Source organism: Jaculus jaculus, chromosome 19 (genome assembly GCF_020740685.1).
Source record: "Jaculus jaculus isolate mJacJac1 chromosome 19, mJacJac1.mat.Y.cur, whole genome shotgun sequence".
Classification (NCBI taxonomy): domain Eukaryota; kingdom Metazoa; phylum Chordata; class Mammalia; order Rodentia; family Dipodidae; genus Jaculus; species Jaculus jaculus.
Window position 1 is genome coordinate 22,296,216 of NC_059120.1, and position 14,595 is coordinate 22,310,810.

At 47.9% G+C, this 14,595-nt stretch overlaps 1 protein-coding gene across 2 annotated transcripts in view; it reads right to left on the reverse strand.

Annotated features, from left to right (window-relative positions):
* The window catches only part of Bcar3 (BCAR3 adaptor protein, NSP family member), a 144,656-nt gene extending 130,475 nt beyond the window's left edge, over window positions 1–14,181 (reverse strand). Inside the window, exons 1-2 of one of the 2 annotated variants that reach the window (XM_004653691.2) lie at window positions 14,066–14,181; window positions 3,655–3,982 (exon numbers count right to left, since the gene is read on the reverse strand). In XM_004653691.2, the coding sequence (XP_004653748.2) occupies window positions 3,655–3,971 (317 nt within the window). In that variant the 5' untranslated portion in view covers window positions 3,972–3,982; window positions 14,066–14,181. Of the gene's footprint in view, window positions 1–3,654; window positions 3,983–13,649; window positions 13,666–14,065 lie in introns of those variants that run through there. The other variant, XM_045138762.1, reaches the window with a different exon arrangement.
* Window positions 14,182–14,595: the final 414 nt, after the last annotated feature.

Consider the following 14,595-nt stretch of genomic DNA (forward strand, 5'->3'; position numbering starts at 1 on the left):
TTTCTTTGTCAAATAAATAACTAATTTTTAAAGGTTTTGCAGAGCTGATCCAAGGCCTCCTAGCCCTCAGGACAACCTTTCCCTCTGGTGTTAAAAACATTTTAGGGCTCTCTAATACTATCTACAGAGACTAGCTGGGTTTCCGCTTATTTCCTCCTTACAATTGTAAAACTAAAACGAACTGAATTTCTATCTACTTATCAACATCTACACTGCCCTGTCAACTTGAAGCACTCCAGCCACAGGCCACATCAGCTTCCTTTTGGGCTTTGCAAACATATTGAACTTGGAACAGTCTACAAAGGTCATGTTAACTTAGCTCTTAGATTATCATTTTCTCAGAGACCTGTCCACTGTAAACGAACAAAAACACCCAGGTCCAATAAAGCCCCAGCACGTCAATCTATTTCTCCTGTAGTGTTTGCTTCAGATGCAAAAGGGCAACTTGTAGTCATTTGTCTACTAGAAGCAAGCCTTCCTTCAAGGCCTGCGGAGACGGCTCAGTGGTTAAAGGCACTTGCTCCCAAGGCCTTCCAGCCAGGGTCAATGCCCAAGCCACCCACATGAGCCAGATATAAGAAGTGCCACAAACATCCCACATGGATTAACCACAGCCAGAGGCCCTGGCATGCCCCCACCCAAATGAAGGTTTTAAATATTCATTTATTTGAGAGAAAGAAAGAGAGAGAGAGGCAAACAGAGAGTGAATATATGAGCACTAGGGTCTTTGGCCACTGGAAACAAACTCCATATGCATGTGCCACTTGTGCATTTGGCTTTACGTGTGGGTACTGGGGAATCAAATCCAGGTCATCAGGCTTTGCAAGCAAGTGCCTTTAACTGCTGAGCCATTTCTCCATCCCAAAATAAATATTCCCCCCCCCTTTTTTTTTTTTAATTTTTTAAGGTAGGCTCTCACTCTAGCTCAGGCTGACCTGGAATTCATTCTGTATTGTCAGGCTGGCCTCGACTTCACGGCGATCCTCCTGTCTCTGCCTCCCGAGTGCTGAGATTAAAAGCGTGCACCACCACGGCCAACTTAAATATTTTTTTTTCTAAATAAAGATTCTTCAGTGTTGGACCAATAACTTATTTTTCATTTTAAAACCTTACCATTAAGGTAGAGATACTGACTGAAATCTGATAATCATTTACTATACTTTGTTTTCATTATTGTTGTGTTTTAAATGTTTTATTGACAACCTCCATACATAAACACAATACATCATGATCATAATCCCCTGCCACCACCCTCCCCTGTCCTCTCTCCACTGAATCTCTTCTCCTTTCCATTTAGTCCCTATTCTATTTTGACATCATCTTTTGGAGGGAGGGGGAAGACAACCCTCTAAACATTCAAAAGCACTGGGCAGAACTTTCCTGGTGAAACCCTGGCCTATAAGATTGTAAACTGTAACAGAGGTGTTCCATATGTAGATATTGAACCAACAAATGAACTAGGATCAAAATAGCTTTCTTTGCTAATAGGTTGAATGAAAAGGAAGATAAGAGAAGAAACCACCCCTTTCTTTACCTGGAAGCATCACAGAACAGGAGTGCAGAGCTGCCAAACCAGCTCTGACATGTAGAAAACATTACAGCCTCATCCAGTATGAACCCCGAGAAGCAGTGCTCACAACCGGAAGGCTTACTCATACAGAACCCCGGCCTCCACAAGGAGAAATTGATTCTACAATATAAGAAGCTGACCTGGTAATGTAGCCACACAAATATTTTATTTCAGTATACTGACAACTGAAGGAGGTTCTTATATGCCCTGCTTTATACACACCCTGGCAATGCCATAGAATTAAACAGATCTCATTCAGAATCTGCTACTGTCATTTTTTAAAAAAATGTGCTTTGGGGATGGAAAGATGGCTCAGTAGTTGAAGGTGCTTGCTTGTAAAGCCTGATGGCATGAGTTCGATTCCCCAGTACCCACGTAAAGCCAGAGACACAAGGCGGCGTATATCTGGAGTTCATTTGCAGTGGCTGGAGACCCTGGTGTGCCCCATTCCCTCTCTTTCTCTCTGCTTGCAAATAAATTAAAAAAATATTAATGTGCTTTATTTTAAGGGACTTAGCAATATAGCATGCTGGTTTTATTTATTTATTTGCAAGAAGAGAGAGAGAGAGGGAGAGAGTAGGTGTGCCAGGGCCTCTATCTGCTGCAAACTCCAAATGCATGAACCATTCATACTTTATGCGGGTACTGGGAAATCAAACCCAGGTGGTTAGGCTTTGCAGGCAAACACCTTAACATGCCAAGCCATCTCTCCAGCCTATAAGCTGGATTTTTTTTTAAATATATTTTATTTATTTATTTAAGAGCGACAGACACAGAGAGAAAGACAGATAGAGGGAGAGAGAGAGAATGGGCGCGCCAGGGCTTCCAGCCTCTGCAAACGAACTCCAGACGCGTGCGCCCCCTTGTGCATCTGGCTAACGTGGGAGCTGGGGAACCGAGCCTCGAACCGGGGTCCTTAGGCTTCACAGGCAAGCGCTTAACCGCTAAGCCATCTCTCCAGCCCTGGATTTTTTTTTAAGGTAGGGTCTCACTCTAGCCCAGGCTGACCTGGAATTCACCTGCAGTCTCAGATGGCCTTGAACTCACGGAGATCCTCCTACCTCTGCCTCCTGGGATTAAAGGTGTACTCCACCACACTGGGCTCTACAAACTGGACTTTTAAATCTCAGATAGCACTTGCTCTGAAGAAATGGTTAATTTTTAAACATATGATGTTTTCTTTTTTGATTTTTAGAGGTAAGGTCTCACTGTAGCTCAGGCTGACCTGGAATTCACTGTGTAGTCTCAGGGTGACCTCAAACTCATGGCAATCCTCTTATCTTTGCCTCCCGATGGCTAGGATTAAAGGCATGCACCACTACACCTGGCTAAAAGTATGATAATTTTTATGTTCTGGATACATGTACTTATATTTGAAAGAAAATATACTTATAGAGAAAATAAGTGTATCTGCAATAAAGAGATTTGCTTCCAAAAAAAATACCTGAGGAGGGAAAGAGGGTGGAAATACAGACAAAGCAGGACTACTGGTGATGGGGTTCAACTTTTGCTTGGGCTGAGGATGTGGTTCAGTGGTACAGCACTGGGCCCCCAGCACTGGAAGAAAAGAAGGAAGGGTGGGAGAAAGAGAGGATAGGAGAAGGGGAAAATGTGCATTGACCATATGCTTGACATTTTTTCTATTAAAATTTTTATTTACTTGAGAGAGAGCGGGGAGGAAGAGAAAGAAGCAGATAGACAGAGAATGGGCACTCCAGGCTCTTCAGCCGCTACAAACAAATTCCAAAAACATGTGTTACCTTGTGCATCTGGCTGATATGGGTCCTGGGTAATCGAACCTGGGTCCTTTGGCTTTGCAGGCAAGTGTCTTAACCACTAAACTATCTCTCTATCCCCTCCCCAATTTTTTGTTGTTGTTGTTTTAGGTGGGGTTCTTGCTGTACTTCAGGTTGACCTGGAATTCACTATGTAGTCTCAGGGTGGCCTCGAACTCTCAGAGGTCCTCCTACCTCTGCCTCTTGAGTGCTGGGATTAAAGGCGTACGCTGCCACACCCAGCCTGCAAGTTGTTTTAAAATTCTCTTTCAGATAAACCATTTTCCCTCATGAAATGACAGAAGTTACCTGAAGGTGAAGGTTTCCCCTTTCCAGTCTTGCGGTGGGTCTTCCTGGATGGTGCCCTGAGTGAGAGGTGAGCTCTGCCGTGGGGATTTGGAGTGAGAGAGGGTGCCCACGTGAGCCACGGTATCACAGGACCTTGTGGAAGGAGGGCCCTTTTTCTTCCGTGGAAGGGTGCCGTGTATAGACACGTCTTGATAGGCATCTGCGCGGTGCTCAGCGAGAGGGGACTTGCTGCTCAGAAGGTCCATGGACGAGGCCAGCGGGAACTGGTGATTCACTGGCATGTTTCTGGGAAGACTTGCAAACTTTCCTGCAGCCATGATTCTCAACCCTAAGGGAGAAAGAAAAGAGTGAAGGATACAGCTAAGAATCAACTTCCTACTTAGAAAGGGAAATGCAAATAGGACACACAACAGAACAAAATGTTCATGAAGCATCAAAAAGCAAACCCCACTTAAGGGCGTCCTGATGAACTCTACTAGGAATGGGAAGTTTATTCAGTGTCCTCCTTGAGGGTCCTACAGAGCAACTCGCCTGGGCTGGGAGCAAAAACACACCTAGAAGTTGTCAGAGCACAGGAGCCATTTCATCAGCAGTGAGACAGATGGAAAAATACAATTGAGAGGAAAAAAAAAAAAAGACTATTAGGGAAGGCCTGGTGGTTTCAATAATAAATACCAGAGAAAATATTACGAATTGCTAGATAATTACTGTACCTACTTCCACCACCCTATCAACGATAAGAACCAGAGGAGATTACTGGAATATTCTTTAGCTACTTGAATTTCTTTGGTGCCAGACCAAAGTTATGCTACTCATGATGATAGGGAAGTTTTTCTGGCAAAGACCCGATGCTTATAAATAAATCAATGTGCTCTGATTAACGAAGACAGGGCCAGGGTCAGGGGTCAGCGTGGGGCGACCCGTTCTTCCATCCATCAGTGGGCTCAGCTGCACTGGAAAGCCACTGGGGTACATTGTTCCCCAGAGGGGTCAGGGACCTGTCTGCTACCAGCAGGGTTAAGCCATGCCCATGAGTGCAAGTAAAATCTGGGAAGCAAAAGAAAAGAGGGCATGGGAAGAGAATGGAAAAGGGTACCAAGGCTGCAAGAGTAGCTCTAGCAACCAGCTATGGCATGTTCCTGTGTCACGTTTATTCACTTTGAACAGTCAGTGCCCTTTTCAAAAAATCATTTTAAATATTTTTATTTAGTTGTTTATTTGGAGAGAGAGAGAATGGGTGCGCCTGGATCTCTTGCTGCTGCAAACGAACTCCAGATGCATGTGCTACTGTGTGCCTCTGGCTTTACATGGGTACTGGGGAATTGAACCTGGGCTGTCAGACATTGCCACCAACCGCCTTAGCCACTGAGCCATCTCTCTAGCCCCAGTCTGTGCCCTTTATCTCCCCAAACCAAACTATGGTTTTGACCTAAGCCAAATTATACAAGTCATTTCAAGGTCAATTTACAGACAAAAAGAAACAAGAATCTCAGGAAGAATTAGAACCAGGGGGCTGGAGAGGTGGCTTAGTGGTTAAGGAGTTTGCCTGCTAAGCTTAAGGACCCAGGTTCAATTCCCCAGTACCCATGTAAGCCAGATGCACAAGGTGGCATTTGCAGTGGCTAAAGGTCCTGCCCCACCCATTTTCTCCCCCTGCCCCTTCTCACTGTTTCTTTCTCTCTCTCTCTCACCCTTTCAAATAAAATAAGAATAATGAAAGAATTAGAACTATTGGGCACTGAGGAGGTGGATCAGTGGAAAATGCGCTTCTGTGCAAATGTGAGGATTGGTGTTCATATCCCCAGCTCCCATATAAATGCCAGGGTGGCTTCACAACGAGCTAGTTAACTGATACAAGCTGAATCACTGAGCTCCAGGCTCGAGTGAGAGATGCTGCTTCAGTAAAATAAAGAGAATAACTGAGGAAGACACCAGAAATCACGCACACATGTGCATGCACACCGGCACACACAGGCACCCATGCACAAGCATCTAGATATAAGGCCCCAGAAGCATCCCACACTGCTTATGACACCAAATGATGGTCTGCATGGCACAGCAGGACAGCTGAGCTCTTTGCCCTCTGCTCGGCCACCTGTCCTCAAGGCCAGTGGCTCTGTTCTTCACTGACCAGCCTCTCCCCTGCACGCAAGAGGGAAGAGCTTTGAAAATGGCTCCATGGCACTACCGCAGTCGGTGATACGCGGGATGACCACCTCCATCGCAATGGGACAAAGACAACGGAGGATGCAAAAAAGCATACAAAACTTTGTGAACAAAAACACACACACAAAGCACTGTTTCCATGTGCCACAGAGAAGCTCACCATGGCTGGGGACTGGGTGGAAAGACTTTTTAGTCAACTCCTAACCCTTGTCCTTTGTCATTGTGAAGCCTGTCTGTTTATATCTAAGTGAGGCCACACGGAGGGCCTGGCTCACAGTGGGCACAGAACAACAGGGCTGTGAGTCCCAGAAGGGCCCCTCCTGTTCTGGCCAGTTCCTGGCACACTGTCAGCACTTGCTCTATGTTAATCATTGTTATTAAAAAAGAAATCAAACTCCCTAGGCTTCCACCTGACCACCAGTGACGCAAACCAGCTAGAAGTCCCACACCCTCTCCTCTCTCTCTCTCCCTCTCTCTCTCTCTCTCTCTCTCTCTCTCACACACACACACACACACACACACACACACCTCACAGCTGCGAACTCCCTTTGGTCCAGTTATCAGCACCCTCCTTCCTTATCAATGGGCCTGGTTCATCTCAATCGACTTGGGGCAGGCTCACACCAGTAGCATTGCATGAAACCTCCTCATGTGCAAAGGGCCATGTTGTTGGTTGAGTTAATTTCTAAGAGGCAAGAATTACCCTGGGCCCAGCATCTTTGCCAGCCTAACTTCCTTTCTGCACATCTAGGGTTGACATAGCATTCAACACTGAGCCAAAGAGCTCTGCAATGTTCTTCTCCAATGCTCACACTTTTATTCTCTGGTAACAATGTCTGTCAACGCCCTCCCTTTCCTAATTTTTTTTTAAATTTTTTATTTATTTTTTTTTTTTGAGAGTGACAGACACAGAGAGAAAGAGAGAGGGAGAGAGAGAGAATGGGCGCGCCAGGGCTTCCAGCCTCTGCAAACGAACTCCAGACGCGTGCGCCCCCTTGTGCATCTGGCTAACGTGGGACCTGGGGAACCAAGCCTCAAACCGGGGTCCTTAGGCTTCACAGGCAAGCGCTTAACCGCTAAGCCATCTCTCCAGCCCTCCTAATTTTAATTCAACAAACATTTAAGTGCTATTCCATGAGAGATACACAGAAAAGCATGCCTAAGTTCCAACCCTCATACTGGAAGAACAGTGAATTTTGACAAAAGCACACCCGTGATGTGGGAGAGAGCTCTGAGTGGGGTTGGAACTCCCATGCCAGTACCTCAAAAATCCCAAGTTCATGTCCATGTTAGCAAAGAATTGAAAAATGCAGACTCAGAGAAGGGCAAATTACATGACTGATTTTAGGGTGAGCTGAGGTAAGAGGGAAAGACAAAGGAAGTCCCCCCTCCTGTCCCAAGGTAGGCTGGGAAACCAGGAAACCTCTGGGAAATGGGTAAGCAAAAAAGGGGCTCACACATGTGGCTCAGGTTCACTTATGTGAACCAGGCATCCAGTGAGAATGAGCCTCACCAGCAGGCTCAGGGGTGTAGGGGAGAACCTGATTAGTTGGAGGCCCAGGAGGAACACTGGCTCAGGACAGACTGACATACCACTATGCTAAGCCTGAAAAATGGAGAAAGAAACAAGACGTTGTTGCTGTTGCTGAGGAGGGGTTGGGAGGTTACTTCTTACAGCCACCTTGGATGAAACTGAGTTAGATTCAAGTTCTAGACCCACCAGGGCAGCTAGGGTGGCATGGATGCTTCTGCGGGCCAGTCCCCAGCTGAGTACCTATTAGGGAACAGCTGCCTTGCTCTTAATCCTTGTTGCCAGCAGGATCCCAGAGAGGACAAGCATAGAGACAAAACTTCCGAGTGTGTCAGGCCCGATCTTCCAAGAGGATGCTGCCACTGCAGTTGCGCAAAGGCATGGAAGTGACCCCACAGGTCTGACCCACCATAAGCCATGGGCTGTGGCTTGGGTGGAAAAGTTGACCATCTGGAAGACCTACGATTAGGACAAGGCCGTGAAGTCTTGACGGTTCCCCCAAGTGCTGGACTAAGTGCCAGGAAGACCTGGAAGACAGAGATCCAGTGTGAAAGCCACTAGAGAAGTCTGGCGTAGGGCAGTGGCTGGGGAAAGAAAAGGACACAGACATCAGGAGTTCCTGGGAGGAAGGAGTCCATGCCATAGGAGGATGGCATAGTGCTATTATTAACATGCCAACGGTTCCAGGAGGAAGAAAGAGAAGAAGCTCAGAGCTGGAACCATTGTGCGTGAGGTTATGGGGGTAGGGGGAGGCAGTTTGGTCTAGAAAGAGGTTAGATATTGATTTACGCAGTTAGGATCAAGGGTGGATATGAATTCTTAGGAGTCATCAATGTAATGGGAATATTTAAACCAGACAGTAGCTCTCTGAGTTTGTGATTATCACACGTGGTAACAGATACACAAGCATCTTTCACTCTATCAGAAGCCATCCACAATCCATGAGTCACATCCCTGCTCTCTCATCATGGCTGCCCAGCCTATCAGGACCAAAGGAAAGAATGAATTCTGAAAACAGAAAATGCTAATTCTCCAGCCTTTAAAAAAAAAACAACAAACATTTATTGGACTGGGGAGATGGCTTAGCAGTTAAGGTGTTTGCCTGCAAAGCCAGAGGACCCAGGTTCAATTCCCCAGGACCCACACAAGCCAGATGCACAAGGTGGTGCATGCGTCTAGAGTTTGTTTACAGTGACCAAAAGCCCTGACGTGCTCCCTCCCTCCCTCCCTCCCTCCCTCCCTCCCTCCCTCCCTCCTTCCCTCCATCTTTCTATCCCCCTCTCAAATACAATAAAATGAAAATTAGAAAAAATCTTTTCTTGAGGGAGAGAGTGTGTGAGGGTTATCACACTAGGGCCTGCTGCCCTGGAACTTAGTAATCTAGTGCATCTGGCTTTACATGCGTACTGGGGAATCAAACCCAGGCCACTGGGCTTTGCAAGCAAGTGCATTTAACTGTTGCATAATCTCTGCAGCCAAAAATGCTAGTTCTCAGAGGCAGCACTTACCTTCCTGTGCTGCGCTGGGACAAACCACGGGTCCAGAAGCAGCGTATGGAAGGACAGGGCTATTTCTGGCTTACGGTTTCCAGAGGAGTTTCATCATGGCGGGAGTGGGGTGGGAGCTCAGCAGAGCAGACAACTGAGTATCACATCTTGTCACGTCAGTCAGGAGGAAGCAGCAAAAGTGAGCTAGCCATGAACATACCATGGACCCATTCCAAGGACCCTACACACACCTCCTCCAGCAAGGCTCCATCTCCCAAACTCTCCACAACTTTGCCAAATTGCCACCAGCTGAGGAGCAAGTTTGCAAACCACATGAGGCTATGGAGGACATTTCATTCAAACCATCATATCAGCCCAGCTGTATTAAAAACCCAGTGGGAAATGTTTACAATCTTGATGCCCAAGCCACAACAACTGATTCTGCAACTGGAATCACACCAGCATTGTCCTAGAAGGGACTCTCCTTGGTACAGAGCACCTTTCACTCAGAATCGTCCACTTGGATAACAGAATGAAATGATGATGAGGCGGGATCATTCAATCAATAGAGGTGGTCCCTCCCTTATTCATTCAATACACACCTTTATGGGGGGGGGTGCTTAACTGTGGATGCCACTGTGCTAGCTCTGGGGAACACTGTCAAACAAGACAGAAGCTCATCTTCATTAGATTGATATTCTACGGAGCAAGCAAACAATGAAGAATGAGCATTAAGATTGAAATACTGGGCTGGAGAGATGGCTTAGCGGTTAAAGCGCTTGCCTGTGAAGCCTAAGGACCCCGGTTCAAGGCTCGGTTCCCCAGGTCCCACGTTAGCCAGATGCACAAGGGGGCGCCCGCGTCTGGAGTTCGTTTGCAGTGGCTGGAAGCCCTGGCGCGCCCATTCTCTCTCTCTCCCTCTATCTGTCTTTCTCTCTGTGTCTGTCGCTCTCAAATAAATAAATAAAATTAAAAAAAAAAAAAAGATTGAAATACTTCCAGTTCATTTGTCTAGTTAAGGAGAATGACGGTCATTCATTTGAAATATTTTCTGAAGGCTTACAGTGTACCAAAGCCAAGGCTTTAATAGACTAGATAAGGTTCTGCTCTCTTTGAGCCTATGCTGTGATGGGGAAATCTAATGCATACAAAGAAAAACAAAATAGGGCAAAACAGCCGGGCGTGGTGGCGCACGCCTTTAATCCCAGCACTCAGGAGGCAAAGGTAGGAGGATCGCCGTTTGTTCGAGGCCACCCTGAGACTCCGTAGTGAATTCTGGGTCAGCCTGGGCTAGGGTGAGACCCTACCTCGAAAAACCAAAACAAAGCAAACAAAAAAACCAGGGCAAAATAATAGACAATACTAGTTGAGGAGAAAATAACTTTGTGATGCAATGATCCAGGCAAGCATTTCTGAAGAGGTGACAATGACAAGAGAAAAAAGAAAAAGCATCAGGCATGAAGAGCGCTGAAGGGCGTCCAGGCGGAGGCAGGGGGATTGCTGTCCAGCCAGTGCATAAGGCCCAGGGGAGGAACAAGTCCGGGAACAGCACAGTGGGGACTCCGGGCTCTGGCTACCGTATTTCTTCTACCTACAGATGCTTCTGTGTCGTCACTAGCCATTGAATACATCTTGTACACCATGTGGTCTTTAAAAATCAAAATGGTACCAGTCAGAATCTAAGTCTCAGAGGCATATTTACCACTTCAAACTTCTGCCTCGGGCTGTAGGACCTGGGGCAAATTATTCAACTCTGACAGTTCCTTGCTTGTTGTAGGTATCTGCAATACCTTCTTCTTGGATTGTTGTGCAAATGCAATGTGATCATGTACCTAAAGTCTTAGGCATACAGCAAGCACCGAAGAGCCCATCTTCTCCAAACAGAGAAGGGGCCATGTCTGTCTTGCTGGCTCTGTCATCCCTACTACACTGGGGATTGATTCAGTGCAGCTGGGAAGGACAGATAAGAAGGTTGACGTTTCAGCCTAGAACGACAGCTGTAAATACACCAAGCCAAGCAGAACACAGACATGATACATAAAAGTACACACCACGTAAACCATGTGCGGGCTTTCAAACAAATGCTGAGCGAGACTTGGATCATCTGTTTCGACATCTCTCCACTGGACAGGTAAAAGGAGAGGGTCCGAATTCAGGCCAAAGTATTGGCTTGAAATACATACAAAGGTCAGATGTTACATCGTTTTGTTTTGAGATAGGGACTCACGCAGCCTAGGCTAGCCTTGGACTGGTTATTTAGCAGAGGATGACCTTGAGCTTCTTTTTCTTTTAAAAAAAAAAGTTATTTATTTATTTTATTTGACAGCAACAGACAGAGAAAGAGACAGAAAGAGAGAAATAGAGAGAATGGGCGCGCCAGGGCCCCCAGCCACTGCAAATGAACTCCAGACGCGTGCGCCCCCTTGTGCATCTGGCTAATGTGGGTCTTGGGGAAACGAGCCTCGAACTGGGGTCTTTAGGCTTCACAGGCAAGCATTTAACCACTAAGCCATCTCTCCAGCCCAACCTTGAGCTTCTTAATTTAATCCTGCCTCTATCTCTCAAGTGTGAGGATTTTGGCATGTACCTAGTGTATGTGGTACTGGGGATCCATGGATGGCTTTGTGCAAGCTAGGCAAACACTCTACCAACTGAACTGTATCCACAGTCTAGAGTCTACCTACTGATATTAGACTTTGGGAAGGTTATGGATATGAGGAACCTCACAAATTGGTACACGCTGTCTCCCTCACCCAGTCAGCTGTTGTCCTTTGACACGCTGTGTCCAACTCACTTGCTCTATAAAGACGGCTCAAAAAAAAAAAAAAAAAAAAACCAACAAACACAACTGATGAGCTTGCAAGTTGAGACAGAGATAAGCAGTTCACTTATTTGGATTTTTTTTCTCTGATTTCTGAAATATCAAATTTTCAAGTTAAATTCACACATGGTAATCTAAGGGGAGGGGGCTTAAGAAATATATTTTTAAGTTGGAAATGTCACTGTCTTGGCTGCCCCCACTATGACCACGACAGAGAATTTACAATTTGGATTTGTAACCTTAACATTTTCTCGGTGGAGTCAGACAGGGAGGGGAGACAGGACTGGTCCACAAATAAAATTGGCTTATCCACTTAAGAGTGAAGTTTTGCTTGGGTTTAGGAATCAAGAATATCCTTTCATTTTTGAAGTAAACTTATGAAGTCTCGCCAAATGATTGAAGTATGAATAATTCTTCCCCGGATTGTATTTCAAGCCACACAGCGCAGGATTTGCAGAGCAAGGTTCTGAAGATTAGCATCCATTTAACAAGCAGTCTTTTTATATGAACAGGAGCAATAGGAGAATGGGGACTTGGTTAGTCATCCTGGAAATGTCAGGCTTTTTAGCAGCAATTTAGAACCAAGTTGAAAGTTGGGTGCTGATGGAGCTCTTGGCAACAGGCAAGGTGTTTACACTCAGTTCTCAGTACATTCCCTGGCACACTCAAGCCAGCCAGCCTTGAGCTCCCCCCATGACAAACTGGGCAGCCCCTTCCCACACCCGGCCCTGATGAGCCTTAGTGACCTCTCCCTTCCGGGCGGATCTCGCCTGGGAACGCAGAGGGAAAAGATCAGCTTCCAAATTGACCTTCCCTGCCACATAGTACTTTCCAGAGAGAGGTCGGCGGAGCCTTGAAGATAAGTGTCAAGGTTGACAATCATCTCAACGCAGGGCTCTAACTTTCCATCTCAGCTAATGGCCTGAAGCAAAAGCAGACTCGGGTTGAATAAACGGGTTTCCCCTTCGCCTCCAGCGAGTGGACGCGCGAGAGAGGTCTAAGATCCACTGGCCCGCACGCCGCCTCTGCCAGCCGCCCTGCAGACACCTGATCAAAGTTTTTATTTTATTTTATTTATTTATTTTCAAGGAGAGAGGGGAAAGGGAACGGACACACCAGAGCCTCTTGCTACTGCAAAGGAACTTCAGATATATGTGCCACTTGGTGCATCTGAATTTACGTGGATACTTCAAGCAAGAGCTTTTTTTTTGGAGGGGGGGGAGACTTTCGAGGTAGGGTTTCGCTGTAGCCCAGACTGACCTGGAATTCACTATGGAGTCCCAGGCTGGCCTTGAACTCACAGCGATCCTCCTACCTCTGCCTCCGGAGCGCTGGGATTAAAAGGCGTGCACCACACCCAACTAAACAGTTTCTTTTTAACCACTGAGCCATCTCTCCAGCCCTGATCAAAGTTTGTAAGTGCTAACAGCTTAGGTGGGTAAAGAACGATGGGCTGTGATCGGAACCTGCTTCCTGTCGCGCCCACCACCGTCCCTCCTTCCTTTGCCTTCCCCTCCCCTGTCCGACCCCGAGGGAACGACTCCAGCAACTATTCATTCTTTCTCAACAAAGGAAGAGTGAGAGAGGGAGGGAGAAGTCGTCCAGTTACCAAGCAGGCTCTTTCGCTTTTCTTTGCAAACTTCCCCAAGAGATTAGTGGAGAAACGCCTCCAGGGAGCCTCTGGGGCCCCGCGCATCGCGTCCACCCGCGCCGGGCTGGGGCCGAAGCGGGACGGGGCTGGAGGAGAGTGGAGAAGCCGGCGCCCCGGGGAGATGCTCTCCGGGATCCCTCCCGGCGGTCTGGGGGGGGGGTCCCTGGGGCGCTGGCCCCATCCCCACCCCCTCCGCTAGCCCGTGCTGGGGACCAACTCTCCGGCTCCACTAGCCCTGGAGCCTAACTTTTTCCAACGCACTTCGCCGTCCCTTCTCGCGGGGATCCGAGTCAGCCCGGGCGCCCCGGCCAGGACGCAGGGCGCACGGCGGACACTCACCTCTCCCCGGGGCTCAGCGATGCCGCGCTGCCCGCCGCGCGCCGCGGCTGCTCGGGGCGCTGGGGCAGCTCATGGTCAGTGCGCGGGGCGCCCGCCCGCCGGTCCGCCCCGGAGAAGCCCGCGCGCTGCTCGCCCGGGCGCACCGCTCCGGCTCGGGCTCCCGCTCCGCTCGGCCCCGGCGCCGCTCTGAGCCCGCCGCGCGCTCTCCGGCCCTCAACTGGTGATTTGCAGCTCCGCGGCCCCACCCCGGCCAGCCGATTCGCGCGGCCTCCTCTGGCCCCCCTCGGCCCGGATTCGAGAGTTTGGCTCTCCTCCTATCGCCCCAGAAGCCAGGGCTCAAATGGAGACCCACTGGCTTCCTCCTGAATCCCTCTCACCTAATCCACTCCTCCCCCTTCCCCACCTTATTTAATTACCCCGCGATCTGGCTCGCCGTCCGCAGGCACCTGGCTCGTGTTCAATTTAAAGGGCTTTGACGGGACTCAGGCCTAGGTAACCGCAGCGAACAAGCCAGGGGAACGGACACATCAGTCCCACCAGGGCACTTCAGTACTAGATGTTTCCTGGAGACAAAAGTGGAGCCCTCTAGGCGACTTGCGATATCAGATAGCAAGGCTTATTATAAAGACACAGAAATAGTCCACGGATACACAAATGACCGACCCATGGACCAGAGTTCAGAAGCAGGGCCATACTATATGGATACATGGTATATGACACGTCTATTGCTGTGGAGCCCCGGGGGACAGTGCATTCTGTCCAGTTAAAGGATGCCTGGTCGACTGAATATTCCCATGGAATCGGGGATGCCCATCTCACACCATAAGCCCCCCCCCATCAATTCCAGATGAATTTTTAGATCTAAATTTAAAACAGTTTTGCACCATCTAAAAAAATTATAATTAGGGTAAAGACTTCTTTATTAACTTATTTATTTGCAAGTAGA